This window comes from Lepisosteus platostomus, chromosome 1 (assembly GCF_059453375.1).
Source record: "Lepisosteus platostomus isolate fLepPlt1 chromosome 1, fLepPlt1.hap1, whole genome shotgun sequence".
Taxonomy (NCBI): Eukaryota; Metazoa; Chordata; class Actinopteri; order Semionotiformes; family Lepisosteidae; genus Lepisosteus; species Lepisosteus platostomus.
This window is the reverse complement of record NC_142611.1, coordinates 66,273,966-66,289,817: the sequence shown is the minus strand read 5'-3', so window position 1 is coordinate 66,289,817 and position 15,852 is coordinate 66,273,966. Positions and strand designations below refer to the sequence as shown.

At 47.1% G+C, this 15,852-nt stretch overlaps 1 protein-coding gene and 1 long non-coding RNA gene across 5 annotated transcripts in view; one reads left to right on the top strand and one right to left on the bottom strand.

Moving 5' to 3' along the window:
- Positions 1–1,834: 1,834 nt before the first annotated feature.
- kif5ab (kinesin family member 5A, b) overlaps positions 1,835–15,852 on the bottom strand; it is a 48,844-nt gene continuing 34,826 nt past the window's right edge. The window contains exons 23-29 of one of the 4 annotated variants that reach the window (XM_088633659.1): positions 15,114–15,218; positions 9,511–9,727; positions 8,820–8,976; positions 8,029–8,105; positions 7,491–7,518; positions 6,723–6,814; positions 1,835–5,732 (exon numbers count right to left, since the gene is read on the bottom strand). In XM_088633659.1, the coding sequence (XP_088489785.1) occupies positions 6,736–6,814; positions 7,491–7,518; positions 8,029–8,105; positions 8,820–8,976; positions 9,511–9,727; positions 15,114–15,218 (663 nt within the window). In that variant the 3' untranslated portion in view covers positions 1,835–5,732; positions 6,723–6,735. Of the gene's footprint in view, positions 5,733–6,722; positions 6,815–7,490; positions 7,519–8,028; positions 8,106–8,819; positions 8,977–9,510; positions 9,728–9,758; positions 11,432–12,484; positions 14,218–15,113; positions 15,219–15,852 lie in introns of those variants that run through there. The other 3 variants (XM_088633660.1, XM_088633661.1, XM_088633662.1) reach the window with 3 other exon arrangements.
- Positions 12,941–14,587, top strand: LOC148678503 (uncharacterized). Its single transcript, XR_015939194.1, has 3 exons — positions 12,941–13,107; positions 13,673–13,726; positions 14,023–14,587. It is a non-coding gene; the product is annotated as an uncharacterized LOC148678503 (long non-coding RNA).

Genomic DNA, 15,852 nt, shown 5'->3' with positions numbered 1-15,852 from the left:
GAGAATGTTTATCAGCACCTCCTGGGTCTTCATTAGATACCCTCTATGACATTCTCACGCAATCTCCCAGTGTTCGCCTCAGCAAATCACCTGTAATGGCTACATGGACACACAGTTTTCACTCTATTCAGCATAACTGCACTACTTGTATATATTGCATACACCGTGGACACATAACAGCTCTATTCATATTGAGTTTTATTCCATTTCAAAAAACGTAACCTCAGTTTTGTGATTTTTGTGATTTGTGATTTTTGTGTTTTTGTGAATTTTGTGATTTTTGTGATTCTTGTGATTTTTGTGAGCTTGCAGAAAAGACATTTCATTGCCAGCAACTACTGCTGCATGCTGTTTTGTTGTGCATTTGATAACTAAACTTTGATTTGATTTTGATTTGATTTGAAATCCCATTCACAAAACAGCTAATCCTGAAGTTCCTGCGAAGGTCAGCTTGCAGCGTGCCGCTGTGGCTGCAGTTTCCTTCAGTTCCATACTTATCCTGCGATTATCCATCCATCCATTTTCTAACGGATTTATCCAGTTCAGGGTTGTGGATGGGCCAGAACTTATCCCAGTGAGCAACAGGCACAAGGCAGGATACACCCTAGACAGCTCCATCACAGGGCACTCACAGACACAGAAGCACCCACTCACGTCCAGGGCCATTTCTTCCAGATACCAGTTAACCTACCAGTAGATCTCTGGACTGTGGGAGGAAACCGCAGCACCTGGCGGAAACCCATATGAACAGTGGGGGAACATGCAAACTCCACACAGACAGCACCCCAAGGCTGGAATAGAATTCAGGCCCCCAGCTCTGCATGGCAGCAATGCCGGCCACTGTGCCACCGTGCTGCACAGAAATAAGAATATGTATTTCAACATCAGAACATTCTGCATCAGGGCGTGTTGTTTGATCTGTGCTGAATGCCACATAGGCCCAGTTCAAACCAGAGATGCAAATACTTAGATTGTTGTTTTCGTCATTTTGTCTGAAAGTGTGCTCTCAGGTTTAAATGATGCGTGTCTTGTCCAAAATCGGAAAAACCTCACAGGCAGACAGTTCTCAGATGTATTTTTAGTCATTTCAAATGTTTTATATACAGTGATGTTCTGGTGTTTGTATATTCCACATTTAGAAAAGTATATCTCTTTCCCTAGCTGTCCTGATCTACACAGAAAAGTTTTCAGCAATATTCTGACACTTTAATAATTTGTGGTCATGCATTTTTCAAGACTCTGTGGGTTAAACTTGCTTGCTGTTTCTGATTTACTTGCTGAGCTGACAATTTGTGTAGGACTCCTGGCAGCAAAATTAGCTGGCAATTAGTATTTTGCATTAATCATTAATGTACAGATGGCCACACTTACAAAGGGAAGACAGAACATCTTTGCTTTCATTTTAAAGGCGGTTTAAATCTTTCCAGAAATAGCTGTATTCAAACATTTACAGTATGTACTCAATTTGTTGTGCATTTCAAGACACTTAACTGTATTGTTTGAATGCAGTTAATTAAGTGACCAGTGGATAACAGTGGATGCTGGAATATGTAGGCCTTACAGTAGCTCAGAGATGTGAAACTCTTCAATATTTGAGACTTCAGCTGCTGTGCTCAGCACGAGCCAGGATGTTGCACAGTTGATGCACTCAGATTTAATAATTGCCTCAGGATCTGTCATTTATTAAGCTTTGTACACATACACATACCCCCTGCCTCAAGTCCATGTTTATTTTTACACGTTTTCTCACCTTATAGTGGCTGTTAATATTACTTATCAAAGTAATACCCACGTGTTAATATTCATTTAAAAATAAACCAGAGCCCAGGCGACGTGTCGATAGTTCATCTTTATTGAAAGTGTTTCTTTTTGTACTTGTTAGCCGTTACAGAGCATGTTTACCGCATGCACCAACTATTGGACACGCTTGTTTAAAAAAAAAAACGGTGAAGTCTGAATTGTCCACTGGCTCCTGCTTTTTTTCTGCAAGCCCACACTTCTGTTCATCCTTCGCCCTTCGTCGTTACTGATTTTGTTTTGCTCTGCTTTGTTTTGTCCTCGAAGTGTGAAGTACCGAAACGCAGCCTCAAAATCCTAAACCAAATCAAACAGACGTCATCGGACAGAAATGTCCTGCTTCTGAACTTGACCCCCACTGCCCCCAATCTCGGCATTGCCCATAAACCCCTACCCAGCCACAACCTCTCCGCCCCAACACCGACAATGAAAGTGCGAAAAGTCAGTGAAACCTCTGATGACATGCATGTGACCGGATTAACGCTGGATTAAAATCACATCTGATCTCTGCATGTGACTGGACTAATAGGAGAGGTGAATTGAAAGCGGAGGCAGGGTTTGCGATAATTTCCCCCTCTCCTCATTCTTACTTGTCTGAGAGGAGCAACAGCTCATTAATAGGAATAGGAAGTTTTAGACATTAGAGGGAGGAGCCATCTCGGTACAGCTGACCCTCCCCATGTGTAAGTCTCACTCCCAGCTCGCATATCCCTTCGTCGACCTGAACCGGCTGTACTCAACCGCTGCAGCATTTTCCTGTCGACAGCTTCTGACCCACTTGGAATCAAAGCTCAAACTACGTGTTTATCAGCCCCAACCTGGATCAGCAGAGGAACGCAGAGGAGAGGGATAGTATTTTCTGCCTATACACATACGCCTACTTTGTGATCTAAACTGCTACAAGGCACATGAACCTCCTGTATTTCCCCGCAGAGATTCTGTATGTATTACATGCATGTGCCACTGGTTTTTGGGTTGCGGAGGCTGAAAGTTTGAAAGACGAGTGTTAAAAGTTTGCATTTTACAGATGTGGCTCGCGTAGGTCCCTTACAGACTGACTGGTAGATTCAGCTGTAGCAGGGAGGCGCTGTTGCTTGGCCACAGAAAGGCAGTGAAGAGAAAGCCTGACAGCATGTGCAGATTTTGTTTTTTATTCCGATATTTACTGCGTCTTATCACCGTGCACGCGGGCGTCTGCTAAGCCATGAAATAATGAGAAATATATGCCCGGGCCCCCCTCAGGCATCCCTCCCTGGCTTGTTCTAGCAGCTACGCGCTCTGACTGGCTGATCAGAAGGCAGCTGCTGAAGCCCAGGAGGGTGTTGCACGTCATGGAGGTCGGAGACAGCAGAGCTTCGCCGTCTGCCTCTGCGTTCCCATGGCGACACGGAGGGGCGAGGCGCGGGCCGTTAGACATCAGGGCTGTCCGGGCGGACCTGCAGCACGGCTTTCGCTGATGGGCTCCCCGCTTCTGCCCCTTTACTGGGGCTGGGGCAGTCGGTACGAGACAGCGTTCTGACTCTCGACTCTCAGGGCAGCCTGCTGCCATCTTTCTGGGGACCCAGCTGCTCTGGGGTGCAGGCTAGCACAGCTGCGGGTGTCCTGATAATCAGTTCACTGGGGCGACGCGGGACTGTGTTTATCCTGGAAATAACATCGCTGACACACCTTTGCAGTTTTGCAAGCATGTTCTTCCGTCTTAGTACGTCGGCAAATTACCTCTGATTTGGGGTCACACAGGGGTACAAGCACTCATGTCTGCTGCAGTATATATATTTTTTCACCTGGTCCAGACCCACCTGGGTTCTCAACTTTAAGCCTTTACATTTATAGCTCCTCCATCTCTCAGCCACTCTCCGTTATTGAGAAGGGGTCATCTCTTCCTGTTTATACATTGGCATTTGAAGATTTTAATTAAACCACTGATAAAACCCTTCATTAAATACAGTAAAATTGCCATTTGCATAAAAGACTAAACCTATCTAGGTAGTACATTCAATCGTAATAACGTACATGAAATAAAGAAATATGTGCAGTGCAGAACAAAGACATGAACTGAACTGAAAGAAATACAGTGTGGCATGTAAAAAAAGTTGCTACACAGTCACTGTGTGTTTCCATTGTACATTGATTCACAACAGAGGTACTGGACACACTGTCCAGTCCTTCCCACTGAGGGAGGCCAGACTGGACACACAGACCACATACCGACGCTTGCAGGACAGATAAAGAATAGGACAGTAAGAGCTGCAGGAGAAGTCTGTTGTAGTGCAATTTGTTCATGTACTCATAACAGTTCATTAAACTTCCGTTTCTTGCTTGTCTGTGCTAGTACTGTGCTGATACTAAGGTCAGGACCTCAGCTCTAAATTATGCAAGATAATTAAACTGTCTGGCAATCCCAGCGATTTATGAATGTATTCCTGTCACAGAGCTTCAGCTTTAGGAAATATGAATGCCTTAAGCCACATCTGTGTCCATTAATATTTGAGGCAAATGCCCAAGGCACCCCTCCAGCTCTGAGTTAGCTACTAACTCAGTGGTTTAAGTGATTAAAGTCCAATTTGTAACGAAGCTCTGGCAGTGAAACAGATCAGAAGAGCCATGAGTTGCACCAAGAAAACCAAGACACACTGCGCAGAGAGCAACATTGATTACAGCAGCAAGCAGCATGAGAGTGGTCACTCTTAAAAACATGTTTTCTAGTCTGCCACTTTGAGGCTGGCTGGCTAGGATAGCACACTGGAAGGATATCACATTCACAATCACAAGGTACAAGAATCTCAAAGACAGCTTCACGTGCCTACAGTTTAACAGTGCTGTAGCAATGGTTACATTACTCTAAGTGCATTTGAACCTGCAGAATCACAGCACTGATGAATCACGGTCATTGACCAGCACAGCCATTCACTCACAGCTTAACACCCTCCCTGCTTTACTGGTTGATAAGCAAAACTGCTAATTATCGCACTTCATTGGTTCGTGTTAGTGATAAAAAATACTACTGACCTACATTATTCATGGGGAGTATATATATATATTTATATGTATGTAGCATGTGGTTCTTATGTATAAATAGCTCTAATTAAGGCTTAGTTAAATTCTACAGGGTTATCTCAATCTCTGATAAAGGAGCTGCCACAGTGGGGCTCAGCACTGAGGTACTAGAGTGGTGCAACATCTGGGCCAGCTTTGGTGTGTGAACATCTGGACTGGCCAAGACTGCACATCTGGATCACAGGGCTGGGGGTGTTGCAGAGCTGCTTTAAAATGTTGGAAGGTATCTGTATTTAATGTTATTATACATAGAGGCGGAAAAGATAAGGATCCTTCCATTTTTCCCAGCTTGCTTTATGTATAGAAACAGAGATTTTTCAAACAATTGCTGAAGTCCAATCCCAAACTGAGAATGAAGCAGTACTCTGCAATACAGCCCCTTAAGGTTCCCCACCCTGCCTTCCAGCTGGGCTTCTAGCACGGCCCCCGGAGCCTGAGGTGAGGCTGAAGGGCCCTGGAATCACAGCTGGCCAAGCAGCTGGCAGAGCTCCACCCTGTCGACCCCAGAATGACAGCAGCGCCCCCTGCTGGCTGAACATGAACACAACGGGCGTGCTCGCTCACTCCTCCCCCATCACCTCTGGTAGAGCACATAATTCTCCAGGAGGGGCAGAGGAGAGGAGAGCGAGCACACCGCGGACGCAACAGAGACCGAGGCAGCGGCAGTGCCTGGCACGCTCTATATACAGCACAGGACATCTAGAGATAACTGGGATCTGGGGGTGGGAGTAGTGGGAGTTTAGCTGGTAAAGGGGGGGATGCACGATCTAAAGTACAGACAGAGAGAAAGAGGGAGTACAGTGGGATACAGAGGCACAGATCAGAGGAAGCTGGTTCGCAGCATGCTGAATGCAGGAGGCCTTAGAAGAGGTCATCATCTGGGAGAGAAAGAGAGAGAAGGGCGACGTGTGAGCAGTGCAGCAGGGTTAGTCAGACAGCCCACGTGCCCTCCGGACAGTTTTTAACCTTGGTCCTGAATTTCCTGTCCGCAACGTCTGGCTTTCTTTCCAGCTGCGCTCTCATGTCGGCTACAGTAAACCCCGCTGTACCTTGATGCTTTATCTGTTGCTGTGCAGGTATGTTGCTTTGGCACGCCAGCCATTTACCATGTTACCTCATGTGATTGACCTATCAGAAGTGACTGATAAATAAAACTGAACAAAACCTGAATGGTTCAGTCCAATTTCAAATCCGGTAATCAAAAGAAACATCTTCTTTGAAGAAAAATAAATGCTAATCCAACGCATGATGGTATCAAAACATCTCTTGGTGCTTGAACTCTGGGAAATATCAGTGGTTGGGACCACAAAAACCTGAGGACTGTGTGTATTTAATTGTGACTAGTGACACAAGTTAGAAATTCAAAGTACTGGAAATCGATTAAGTAGCTCATGAGCTTGTTTTTGTCTGTATTTTGTTGGTGTTGTTTTGCCGCTGCCAATAGACAGTAGTTGAGGAGGTGTTTGTCAGCTCAGTCACTGCGTCTTTGATTCTCCAGCACATGGAATTGTATCATTGCTTGGTGTGCGGTTTTGGTATTTTCTTTACTAGAAACCACCACCCACAATATTTATGATTAGTAACCCAATGAGCAGCATGCCTTGCCCAACACTCCTCCCTCCCACCCCCACTGAACACTCGCACCTTGGTAGTAGCCTGGCACTCTGTCCTAAAACATCGCTGACCCCCCCTCTGCAATAGTATTACCTCACTGGCTGTGGTACTGTAGCTGTTTCCTCTTGTCTGACACATACAGATACATGTATGTGCTGGTGCACGCTTGGTGCTGCGTGGGATGCAGCCCAGCATGCACACTCGGTGTGTGTGTGTATGTGTGCGCGCGCGCATGCCGTCAGGAACGGGCTCACCTGCACAGGTGCATTAGCTGGCGGCAGCCTCCTGCTGGATGACGTACAGTTTGGAGGGGTCCTCTGCCTCGCTTCCACAGTGCGCATCACTTCTAAAGACAGGAGGAGCACCCTGAGCCCGCGGCCCCCAAGAGGCACAGCCGAACCCCTGTGTGCCCACTACTCACACAACGCACACATTGCAGAGCGCGATGAAGTGTCATGGTGGCTACGAAAGCTCTCTGATCAGCCTACTTTATATTATTAAATCTTATAGCATGGTGTTCAAAAATAATGAATGGCTATACTAAATTTATAGTTATCCCCATCAAACCCTAGAGTCATCCAGTTCAGTTCAGATTCTACAGGAATCTTCTGCTCTTGCTATGATGAAGAGTAACTGGATTTCCCATCAAATAACAGCAACCAACTGCTTTTTGGCGACTCTGCCTTTTTCTCTGATGTGCTTATATGCAGATGCCTGTACCAGATTGATGTTAAACAAGTCTTCTTTAAAGTGCAGAGGTGTGAATTTGTTGATCAGAACAAAACCATATCTAAAAACTCATTTAGCAAAAACAAAACAAATGTCTCATCTTGTCTGTTTGACGCTCATTGCTATAGGCTTCTCCAGCCAGACCTCAGATATTGGGTCCAACGCTTGTTTATTAGCAGCTCAGAGGTGAATGGATGTGGGGGCTGAACTAAGATCACGTCAGCAGTGACGTTGGCAAACACAGCAGGAAGAGCCCAGTCTTAGACACACGCACACAGCAGCAGCACCCTTACCTGTTGTCGTTGATGTCTGTAGCATTGCCTGTGTGAAAGAGCAGAAAGAGAGAAGGGAGTGTCAGATATGACCGTCATGAAGAGAGCAGAGGAGCTGCAGGAGAGACCTCTGCGATCCACCTACTGTATCTGAGACACTGCACACTGTGCAGAGCAGAGGTTGTTAAAACAGCAAGGCCACATGAATTACTGAGTGAGTTAATCAGGAGAGAGGGGCAGACTGAGGGCTGTGTAAAACTTTGTGTGTGCGCATTAATGTTTACAAGCGTGTTTGCACTAGCGAACCAGCATGATCTTGTGTGCGCGTGTTCATGCCCTGCAATGAACTGGTGTCCTGTCCAAGGTGTGTCCTGCCTTACATTTCGAGCTTCTGGACTAGGCTCCGAGTTCCCATGTCCCTCACTAGGCATAAGCAGCATTCTGATGGACAGGGATGGATGAACGGATGAGTTTTCTGACATATTCCTAATCTAGTGTTGCAGTGTGTTCTGTACAAAGGGGCTCTGAGTTACACCACTGCTAGTGTTGACCAGCTCACCATTGTCCACGTTCAGCTTGTAAGAGTCCAGGCTGTCAGAGGAGCCCACTGTACCATTGCAGACCCCCACAGATAATCTGCACAGAGGAAAGAGAGAGAGGGGTCATGGTTTCTGCCTTTATGGCTTTGGACTCCCAAAGAGACTGTAGGGCTTGTCCTTAGAACGGAAGTGGAGAGCATCTGCAGTATCCACACTCTGTCTTTCTGAGAGCAGACCTCTACTTCATTAGAGGGGGACCCCCAGGGGAACAATTTAGCTAAGCCTGGCACAGGTAATGTGTATATTTGTGATTTTGGGAGGTGGGTGGAAAGCCCACTGAGACATAATAATAATAATAATAATAATTGCTTACACTTATATAGCGCTTTTCTGGACACTCCACTCAAAGCGCTTTACAGGTAATGGGGACTCCCCTCCACCACCAATGTGCAGCATCCACCTGGATGATGCGACGGCAGCCATAGTGCGCCAGAACGCTCACCACACACCAGCTATCAGTGGGGAGGACAGCAGAGTAATAAAGCCAATTCATAGAGGGGGATTATTAGGAGGCCATGATTGGTAAGGGCCAATTGGAAATTTGGGTTACATCCCAACTCTTTTCGAGAAGCGGCCTGGGATTTTTAATGACCACAGAGAGTCAGGACCTCGGTTTTACGTCTCATCCGAAGGACGGACATGAACATGCAGACTCCACACAGACAGATGCCCAAGACTGGAATCGCCATAACGAGGCTTGTGATCAGCTAGCACTGGCACGGTGCTTGTGCCAGCCAGGTGAGTTACGCACATTGTGGCCTGCGGGGGGCTGGGGGTCCTCTGGGAGCAGACTGGGAACCCCCCAGTCTGGAACATCACGTTGCTGTAGGTCACACCCTCCCCGGAGCGCACGTACAGGGGGTTTGTGGGCGAGCAGGCTGGGTAGTGGCCGGGCCGGATAGGCTTGGCTGAGAGGAGAGGGGGGAGAGAAAGCAGAATTGGAGGCCGGTTTGCACAATTTGCACAATTAATGAACCTAAAAAACATTCTTCACTGCATCGCATGAGACTACACTAGTGTTTAATATCACAATACTGAATTGTGTCCTATAGAACTTTGTTACATTGTGCCATACTGTAATGCTACAGATTTCTGTGATGCTACAGATTAACAGTAATATATTTCATAGTAAAGTATCATAGTATCATACTGTATATGGTGCTGTATGACACTATACTGTTTTATATTGTGCAGTACTTTCTTGAATGACACTCTTTTAGATAGCACTGTAACCTAAATTGGTATGCCTGAATTTATTGGGTTATGTGCAGCAAGGTATAGTCTTATCTTGGTTTATACTGTTAGTAATGTACTGTTGTATCCCATGGTGACTGACTGTACTGCACACGATTGTACTAAAGTGGGCTGTGTTGGATTCAGTCGTTGGGTTGCATGTTGTGCCAGCGCTGTTGCATGTGATTCTGTGTGTTCAGATGGCCTACCTATCTGTGCTGCGTGTGGCCTCCGGAGCGGGTTCTTGGACCTCATGACATCCTTGATGCGCTCCACCTCTTGCTGGTAGCGGCGGCGGTCCTTCATGGCGCCCTCCTTGGCCTCCTTCAGTGCGCCCTCCAGGGCCTTAACTCTCTCAGCCGTAGTCCGAAGACGTTTTTCCAGTTTAGGAAGCTCACAACGCAGATCTGCATTGTCGCGTACCAGCTGGGGGAAGCCGGAAGGGGGTGGGTTTCAAGGTTAAAGATCAGAGGTCAAAGGTCAAAGGTGAGCACAGTTCTCACAAAAGAAGACCGAGGATGAAAACTTTGCTGCCAGCTGCTCTTCCTCTGCTTTCCCCGCTGCCCGATTGGTCAGTGCATCTCCTCACCCCTGTACTGTAACTTTCTGCTGACATCTCCAACAGCCATTGTGAGTGGCAAACCTTTTTCACAACATCTTTGATGTTCCTATCCTTTCGTCCATTCCCTTTCCTTTCTTTGTCTCTCCTTTCTAATCAGTGCTGGTCAGTTTTTTCTTTTTCTTCCTAAATTTAGTCTTAGAAGGGAATAGCTTCTTTATGTCATCTTCCTGCCAATGCATGAACAAGAAAAGGCTTGTAAGTCCCCTGCCTGGTTTGTTGGCTTGACATCGCAATGGTTTCAGTGACTTCATGCCTGTGACCTGACACTGTGGCAGTGTTTGTTGCTGTTACCTCAGTTTGCAATGAAGAGCAGCATAAAATGGCTCGCACTGGGAAAGGGCATTGGATATAACAGTTTGGGAGATGCTGCTTAAACAAAGCCAAGATGTCATGATGCCTGTCCTCTGTACCGTGACCCTTAACACACTGAAACCATTTGTGGTTGGTGAGGAGAGATTTAATACCCGTCTTCAGGAGAGGATGTTGTTTTGGGAAAAAAACTAAACACCACATACAAACATGGGTCATACTTGAAATAATGGGCACTGTTTCTTTCTAACAGTTCCGGTACCAATTACTGTACTTGTCTGCATATACAAGCATTCAGCAACATTTTGTTATTCTGCACCTGGATGTGGGTTTAAAGCACTACCTGTCCTCTGACATATTGTCATAGCCTGTACAAAGAATTAACCTGAAATTCACTTTTAACCAGACTTCCAGATATAAAGCCTGTCCAGCTCTTGAAGGGTGCCTAATAAAAACTGACAGACTGAACTGAGGACGTACGATATCGACAGCATGTCAAAAGACTGCTCTACCCTGAAGCCGAGCTTCTACAAGGAAAGATCGAATCTGACCCTCTCCTCCCCTGAGCCTGCTTCTCCTCTCTCACACTCTTCTGGTGCATACATGTGATTGAAGCCAGAACAGTGCCAGAGCCATGCCAGAACAGTGCCAGAAGAGTGCCAGATCGGCGCCGGAGCAGTGCCGAACAGTGCCACACAAAGGCACTCTCGGGTGGGTCGGCTTGCGGGCTAATTCATTGGTGTCCCCCGTGTCCCCCTTTGATGTCTTGGTTCCCACAAAACAAACAGTGAAGCAAGCTGCAGACCCGGTGCCAGAGCAGTGCCGAAGCTGTGCCAGGGGGTTATAAGTAGTGTTCCGCAATGTTTGCTCTTTCTTATCTACCTTGCATCTTAACGAGAAACAAAGTCTTAGCCCTTTCTGAATTAGAAACCTTTGCAAGCCAACATCCCACCTCCCACACCAATCTGCCAAACTCGTAAGGAAAGGGTCCGGAACTACTTCAGAAATACTTGGTTTGTCAATGGAGGTTTGCACATTAAGTGGCTCAGTGACGGATCAACAGCCTTAGAGACAGCTCTGCTGGCGACACAACGAGAAGAGAAAATCTTCGGAAAACACGGAACAGTAGTTATAGCCAAGCAGAGAAGCGGGGAAGCGGACGGAGAGATGAGCTGTACCTTGCTGTAGCACTCCATCACCTGAGGAGGCGCTCTCCAACAGCATCAACAACAAGAATAACAGTGACACAGACAGCCAGACATACAGACAGCACAGGGACACAGGCGAGAAGGAAAACAGGGTGAGAGAGGGAGAGGCAGGTTTGGGGGCCACATGGGGAGCCGCAGTGTCTCTTGGGCTGAGTACCCGGCATCTCTGTCTTTGGCCCTGGTTTGGTGATTGCTCCTGGCATGCAAGACTGCTCTTGTATAGTGCATTTTCATGAAATGGGGGGTAATGAGATTAAAACCTTCTTTGCTCCAAAACAAGAGACAGAGGAGAGCTGCAGGGGATGTAGTTATGTCAGACAGTGGCGAAGGCCAGCATGCACATAAAAAACATTTTGGCTTTTATATCCGACAGCAGACAACGGCTGTGAGCTCCTGAATGGCTCCAGTAGTAAAGGCCCTAACTCAGAGTGCAGGCTGAGCTCTGTGGCCCAGATGTTGCCGGTTCGAGCCGGTGTCACGTCACTGCAAGTGGCAGAGCACCGCCAGTGCAGGACTAGAATTAATTATCAGCAAGCACATCAGTGACATCAGCTCCTCCAGTTGGCACTGACTCTCCTGCCAGGCGCTGTGGAGCTCCCAGCATGTCAAGGAGGAGCCAGTTTGCTCCTGAAAGAATCAGGAGTACCAGTTTGCTCCTGAAAAAATCAGAAGTACCAGTTTTCTCCTGAAGGAATCGGGAGTACCGGTTTTCTCAGGAATGGAGACAAAAGTTGTTACACAAGAGCCAAGTCTTGTAACAACAGGTGATATGAAATTGGGTGGGTGTGTAACAGTGGAAACAGAGGCATTGCAGGCCTCTGCGTTATACATAGAGGCCATTTTAATGGAAGCCCCTCATTCCAGAATGTTTCCCAGCAGGCACTTTCTTTTTCAGCCTGCTCCTTTTGCACTGTTTAGTTAAGGGAAATGCGGAGCCTGTCTGACTGTAACATAGCTTCCCGGTGTACATGAGAACACAGCTCTTTGCCCCTCAGAGCAACGTAGTATCAGTATGCAGTTTTTGGTGGCTGCTTTCTAAGATGATTTTTTTGTTGTGATTATTGGGCTTTATTTCTCTTCACTGTATTTACAGCCTTGTTGGCTTTTGTGCTGAAAGGAGAAGGAGAGCTCCTTGCAGTTGAAATGATGCCCCATTTCCATTGTTGACTTATGTATGAAGCTATTTTAATGCAACCCCCTTGCTTTGAGCTCATGTTTCATGTCCTCAACCCTACCAGTGCCCTGCACTCTGGGGGGAGCTCTGTTGTCCTCTGGGGAAAGGTGTCTCCGTTCGGCTAGAGTTTGAAAAAGCAGAAGGGGAGGGAAGACTTTCGGGGGAATCTCGTGTTGTGAGAGAACGCGAACCTGTCCTTGGAACAGAGCTAAGGTCCAGCATGTTGTTAGAGATGACGGGATGGGGGACGAGGCTCAGATCCCCTCCCATCAGACTGGAATGTGTGGTCACTCTCCTTCCGGACAGACGGTTGACCAGCAAAGCCCGCAGTCAGACAGGAAGTTGTCACATTGTGCTTCCTTCCCATGATTATGTACGCGCCCTTGTTCTTTCCTTGCCAGGCATGTACAGAGGCTCGCAAATGCAGAGACACAACTGTATTCACACTTTGAGCACCTTCCAGGACAACAAAAGCACATAGTCCTCTTTTCAGGTAAAGCCAGTTCGTATGTACATTGTGATCATCAGCTGCCCCAGGGACTTTTAATAGCTGCCAGTCGGATTGGATGACAAGCACCTACTCCACATTGTGGGCTAAGGGGGAAGGTAATGCTTGATTCCTTCAGCCTTGTTTCCTGTTTTCTGTCTGTCTTGCTGGATGTCAGCCAGAGAGCAGCTTGCTACTGTACATGTAATTTCGTTCTGCTCTGTAAAGCATCACATCTGATGCTTTACAGATTTTTATAGGCTTGTCTCTCTCCTCAAGCACTGGGTTAGTTCTCCATGGCTAGTAATAGCATCTGCAAGATCCAGAATCCTGCAGTAGGTCTCTGTGACACAAGGCTGAAAGCCAACCTGCCAACCGGCCAACCTGGCCCAAGTCTTACTTGCACTGATATAATAAACTGTCCTAGTGTGGAGTGAGTGTGAGTTTGCACTGCTGCACAGCCTGATTTCACCGGAGACAACTTCAGAGTTTAATTAGGCTTGAGAAAGCATCATCAGGAAGAAAGCAGGCAGCCTGATTACTCTTTTCTGTTTTCGTTTTCATCCGACAGACCAGTTAGTGCCGAAACAACCCCTTCACGCATCATGGGCTGCTATCAGTATCAGTAAGTGGAAATACTATATAATAAGTGAAAGGTTATCTTGCCCTGAACTTGCAGGCCCATTACCTCTGGTAAGTTTGCTGCACTTGTGCTGAGTGATGAGAATCACAAGAACAGCTTTTGCATGTTCTGATATCACCCTTACTTGTCTTCTGCTTCCTGAATCAGTTTTATAGGCGTTCTATGTTCTGTATGCTCTTCATCGTGTTCCATCCTTGTGAGATGATATCATTTTTCTCCTTCAGTTTTCTATTTGTTAAATTAAAAAAAGAGTTGATTTAGATTTTGGTCCTTTCCAGCTATTTTGGGGAACGGATGCATGAAAGGGTTTTGAATAATCAGCATGTCTTGAGGCCCAGGCTTTGACTTTCAGCCCTGTTGTCAGAGTCCGTATGTGGGCTCCAGCAGCCTGCCAGTGGCGCTGGAGCTAAGCGGGAGCCACTTACTGTGAGGCTGTACAAGCTATACATCTGCAGGGGATCGGGGAGACCAGCCTAGAGCCCCCGCACCACATCGGCGACAAACAGAGAAGAAACACACAGCTCAGACATTCGCTCGCAAACACTGCCTGTTCACTGCAGAGACTGAGCATCTTCAGAATGGACAGCCTGCGCCCTTCATTTTCATTGTCAGCTGTCTACCTGCTTGGTTATTCTTCTGTCTCGCCGGAACCGATTCGACTGATTTCAGATTCTGACTGGAGCTGTTGAGGAGTCAACTTAACACAGAATCTCCTGCCTTCCCTGTGGTTGAAGCATGGGGATTCACTACGGAGGTGACTCCTTCATTCAGAAAGCGGACCATCAAGCAAATGAGAGCTTATCTAATACTAACGCTGGATAAATAAAAACCTTTGGAGGAACTTGCCAGGATCATGTTATTACCTCCATAACATCTTCCCCACAAACTGTCTCTGGAAGAGGTTCCAATTTTGAACTTTAAGCACTGGTCTGGAGGGCTATAGTGAGCCCCGGGTAATGTCAGTGCACTAGCCGTACTCTGACAAGCCTCTGAAACATGAGCTAGAGTCCTTGAGCTTACTTACGTTGCACTAGTGTTTGCTTTCCAAAGCCTTGTCGGCTTCAGGATGTGAGCTGTGATCATTTTCAGTTTTGCAGTCTAGTTTGTACTAGTACAACCTTGGTTCTTCCATTCCATTCCATGCCTCTGTATGATCTCATCTGTAATTATTGCAGAGATCTCCAGCAGGTCAACTGAATACTGTCAGGGCCAATTAAGTAATTGAGACATTGTTTAGCGTTTTAGCCCAATCGTGGCAATGGACTGGAAGGGCCAAGGGGCCGATGCACTGCCCTTCACTGCCTTTCACTACCCTACTTGGGAGGATGCATTATGGGAAATCTCCACCTGGCAGTAGGTAGCTGCTCACCTGTTTGTGAACCTTTGTAAGCTGCTCCAGGTTGTTTTCAAGAAAGGAAATCTTCTGCTTCTGAGTGGTGCACCCCCCGCTATCATCAGGCTCCATCTCTGAACTCTGACGAGGCAGAAACAGCACAGGAAGTCAAAAACGCACCTGCAGTGGTCAAGGGGTGCCCCAAGATCCAGTCACCAGTGTCACGATATTAGTTCCCCCTCCTTAAGGGTGCTCCAGCCCTATCACTCAAGACTTTATTCCATGCACCTGCGCCCTATTCCCTGCCCACCTTAAAAGCCAGGCGCTGACGCTCTTCCGGGCTCTGCATCTGATTTCCATATCGTGCGAGTCCGGGACCAGGAAGCGCCTGGTCCCGTTAAGGTTTTAACCTCTGTTCCCGTTCCCCGTCCGCCGTCCGCCGGTTCCGACCCGGCCTTCGTGGTTTTTTAATTCTTGCTCTGATAGATCTCCTGGTTTTGGACTTACCCTTGCGTTTTGGATTTTCCCTAAGGACTACTCTCGGATTGTTCGCCTCGGACACACCTCCCCGTGCACCAGCGCACCTTGGACACGCCCCCCTGTCTTCAGCCCCATATTCCTGCATGACGTTTCCCCAGTGTTTCCCCAGTGTTTCCCCACTCCGTCGGACTGTGTCGTCCGCATAGGGAAAGAACTGTTCGTTACAACCAGGGGGTAGTGATTTCAGCCATTTGTGTGACTTAAGTTCTCAATGAAATAGTGAAACTACTTCTTC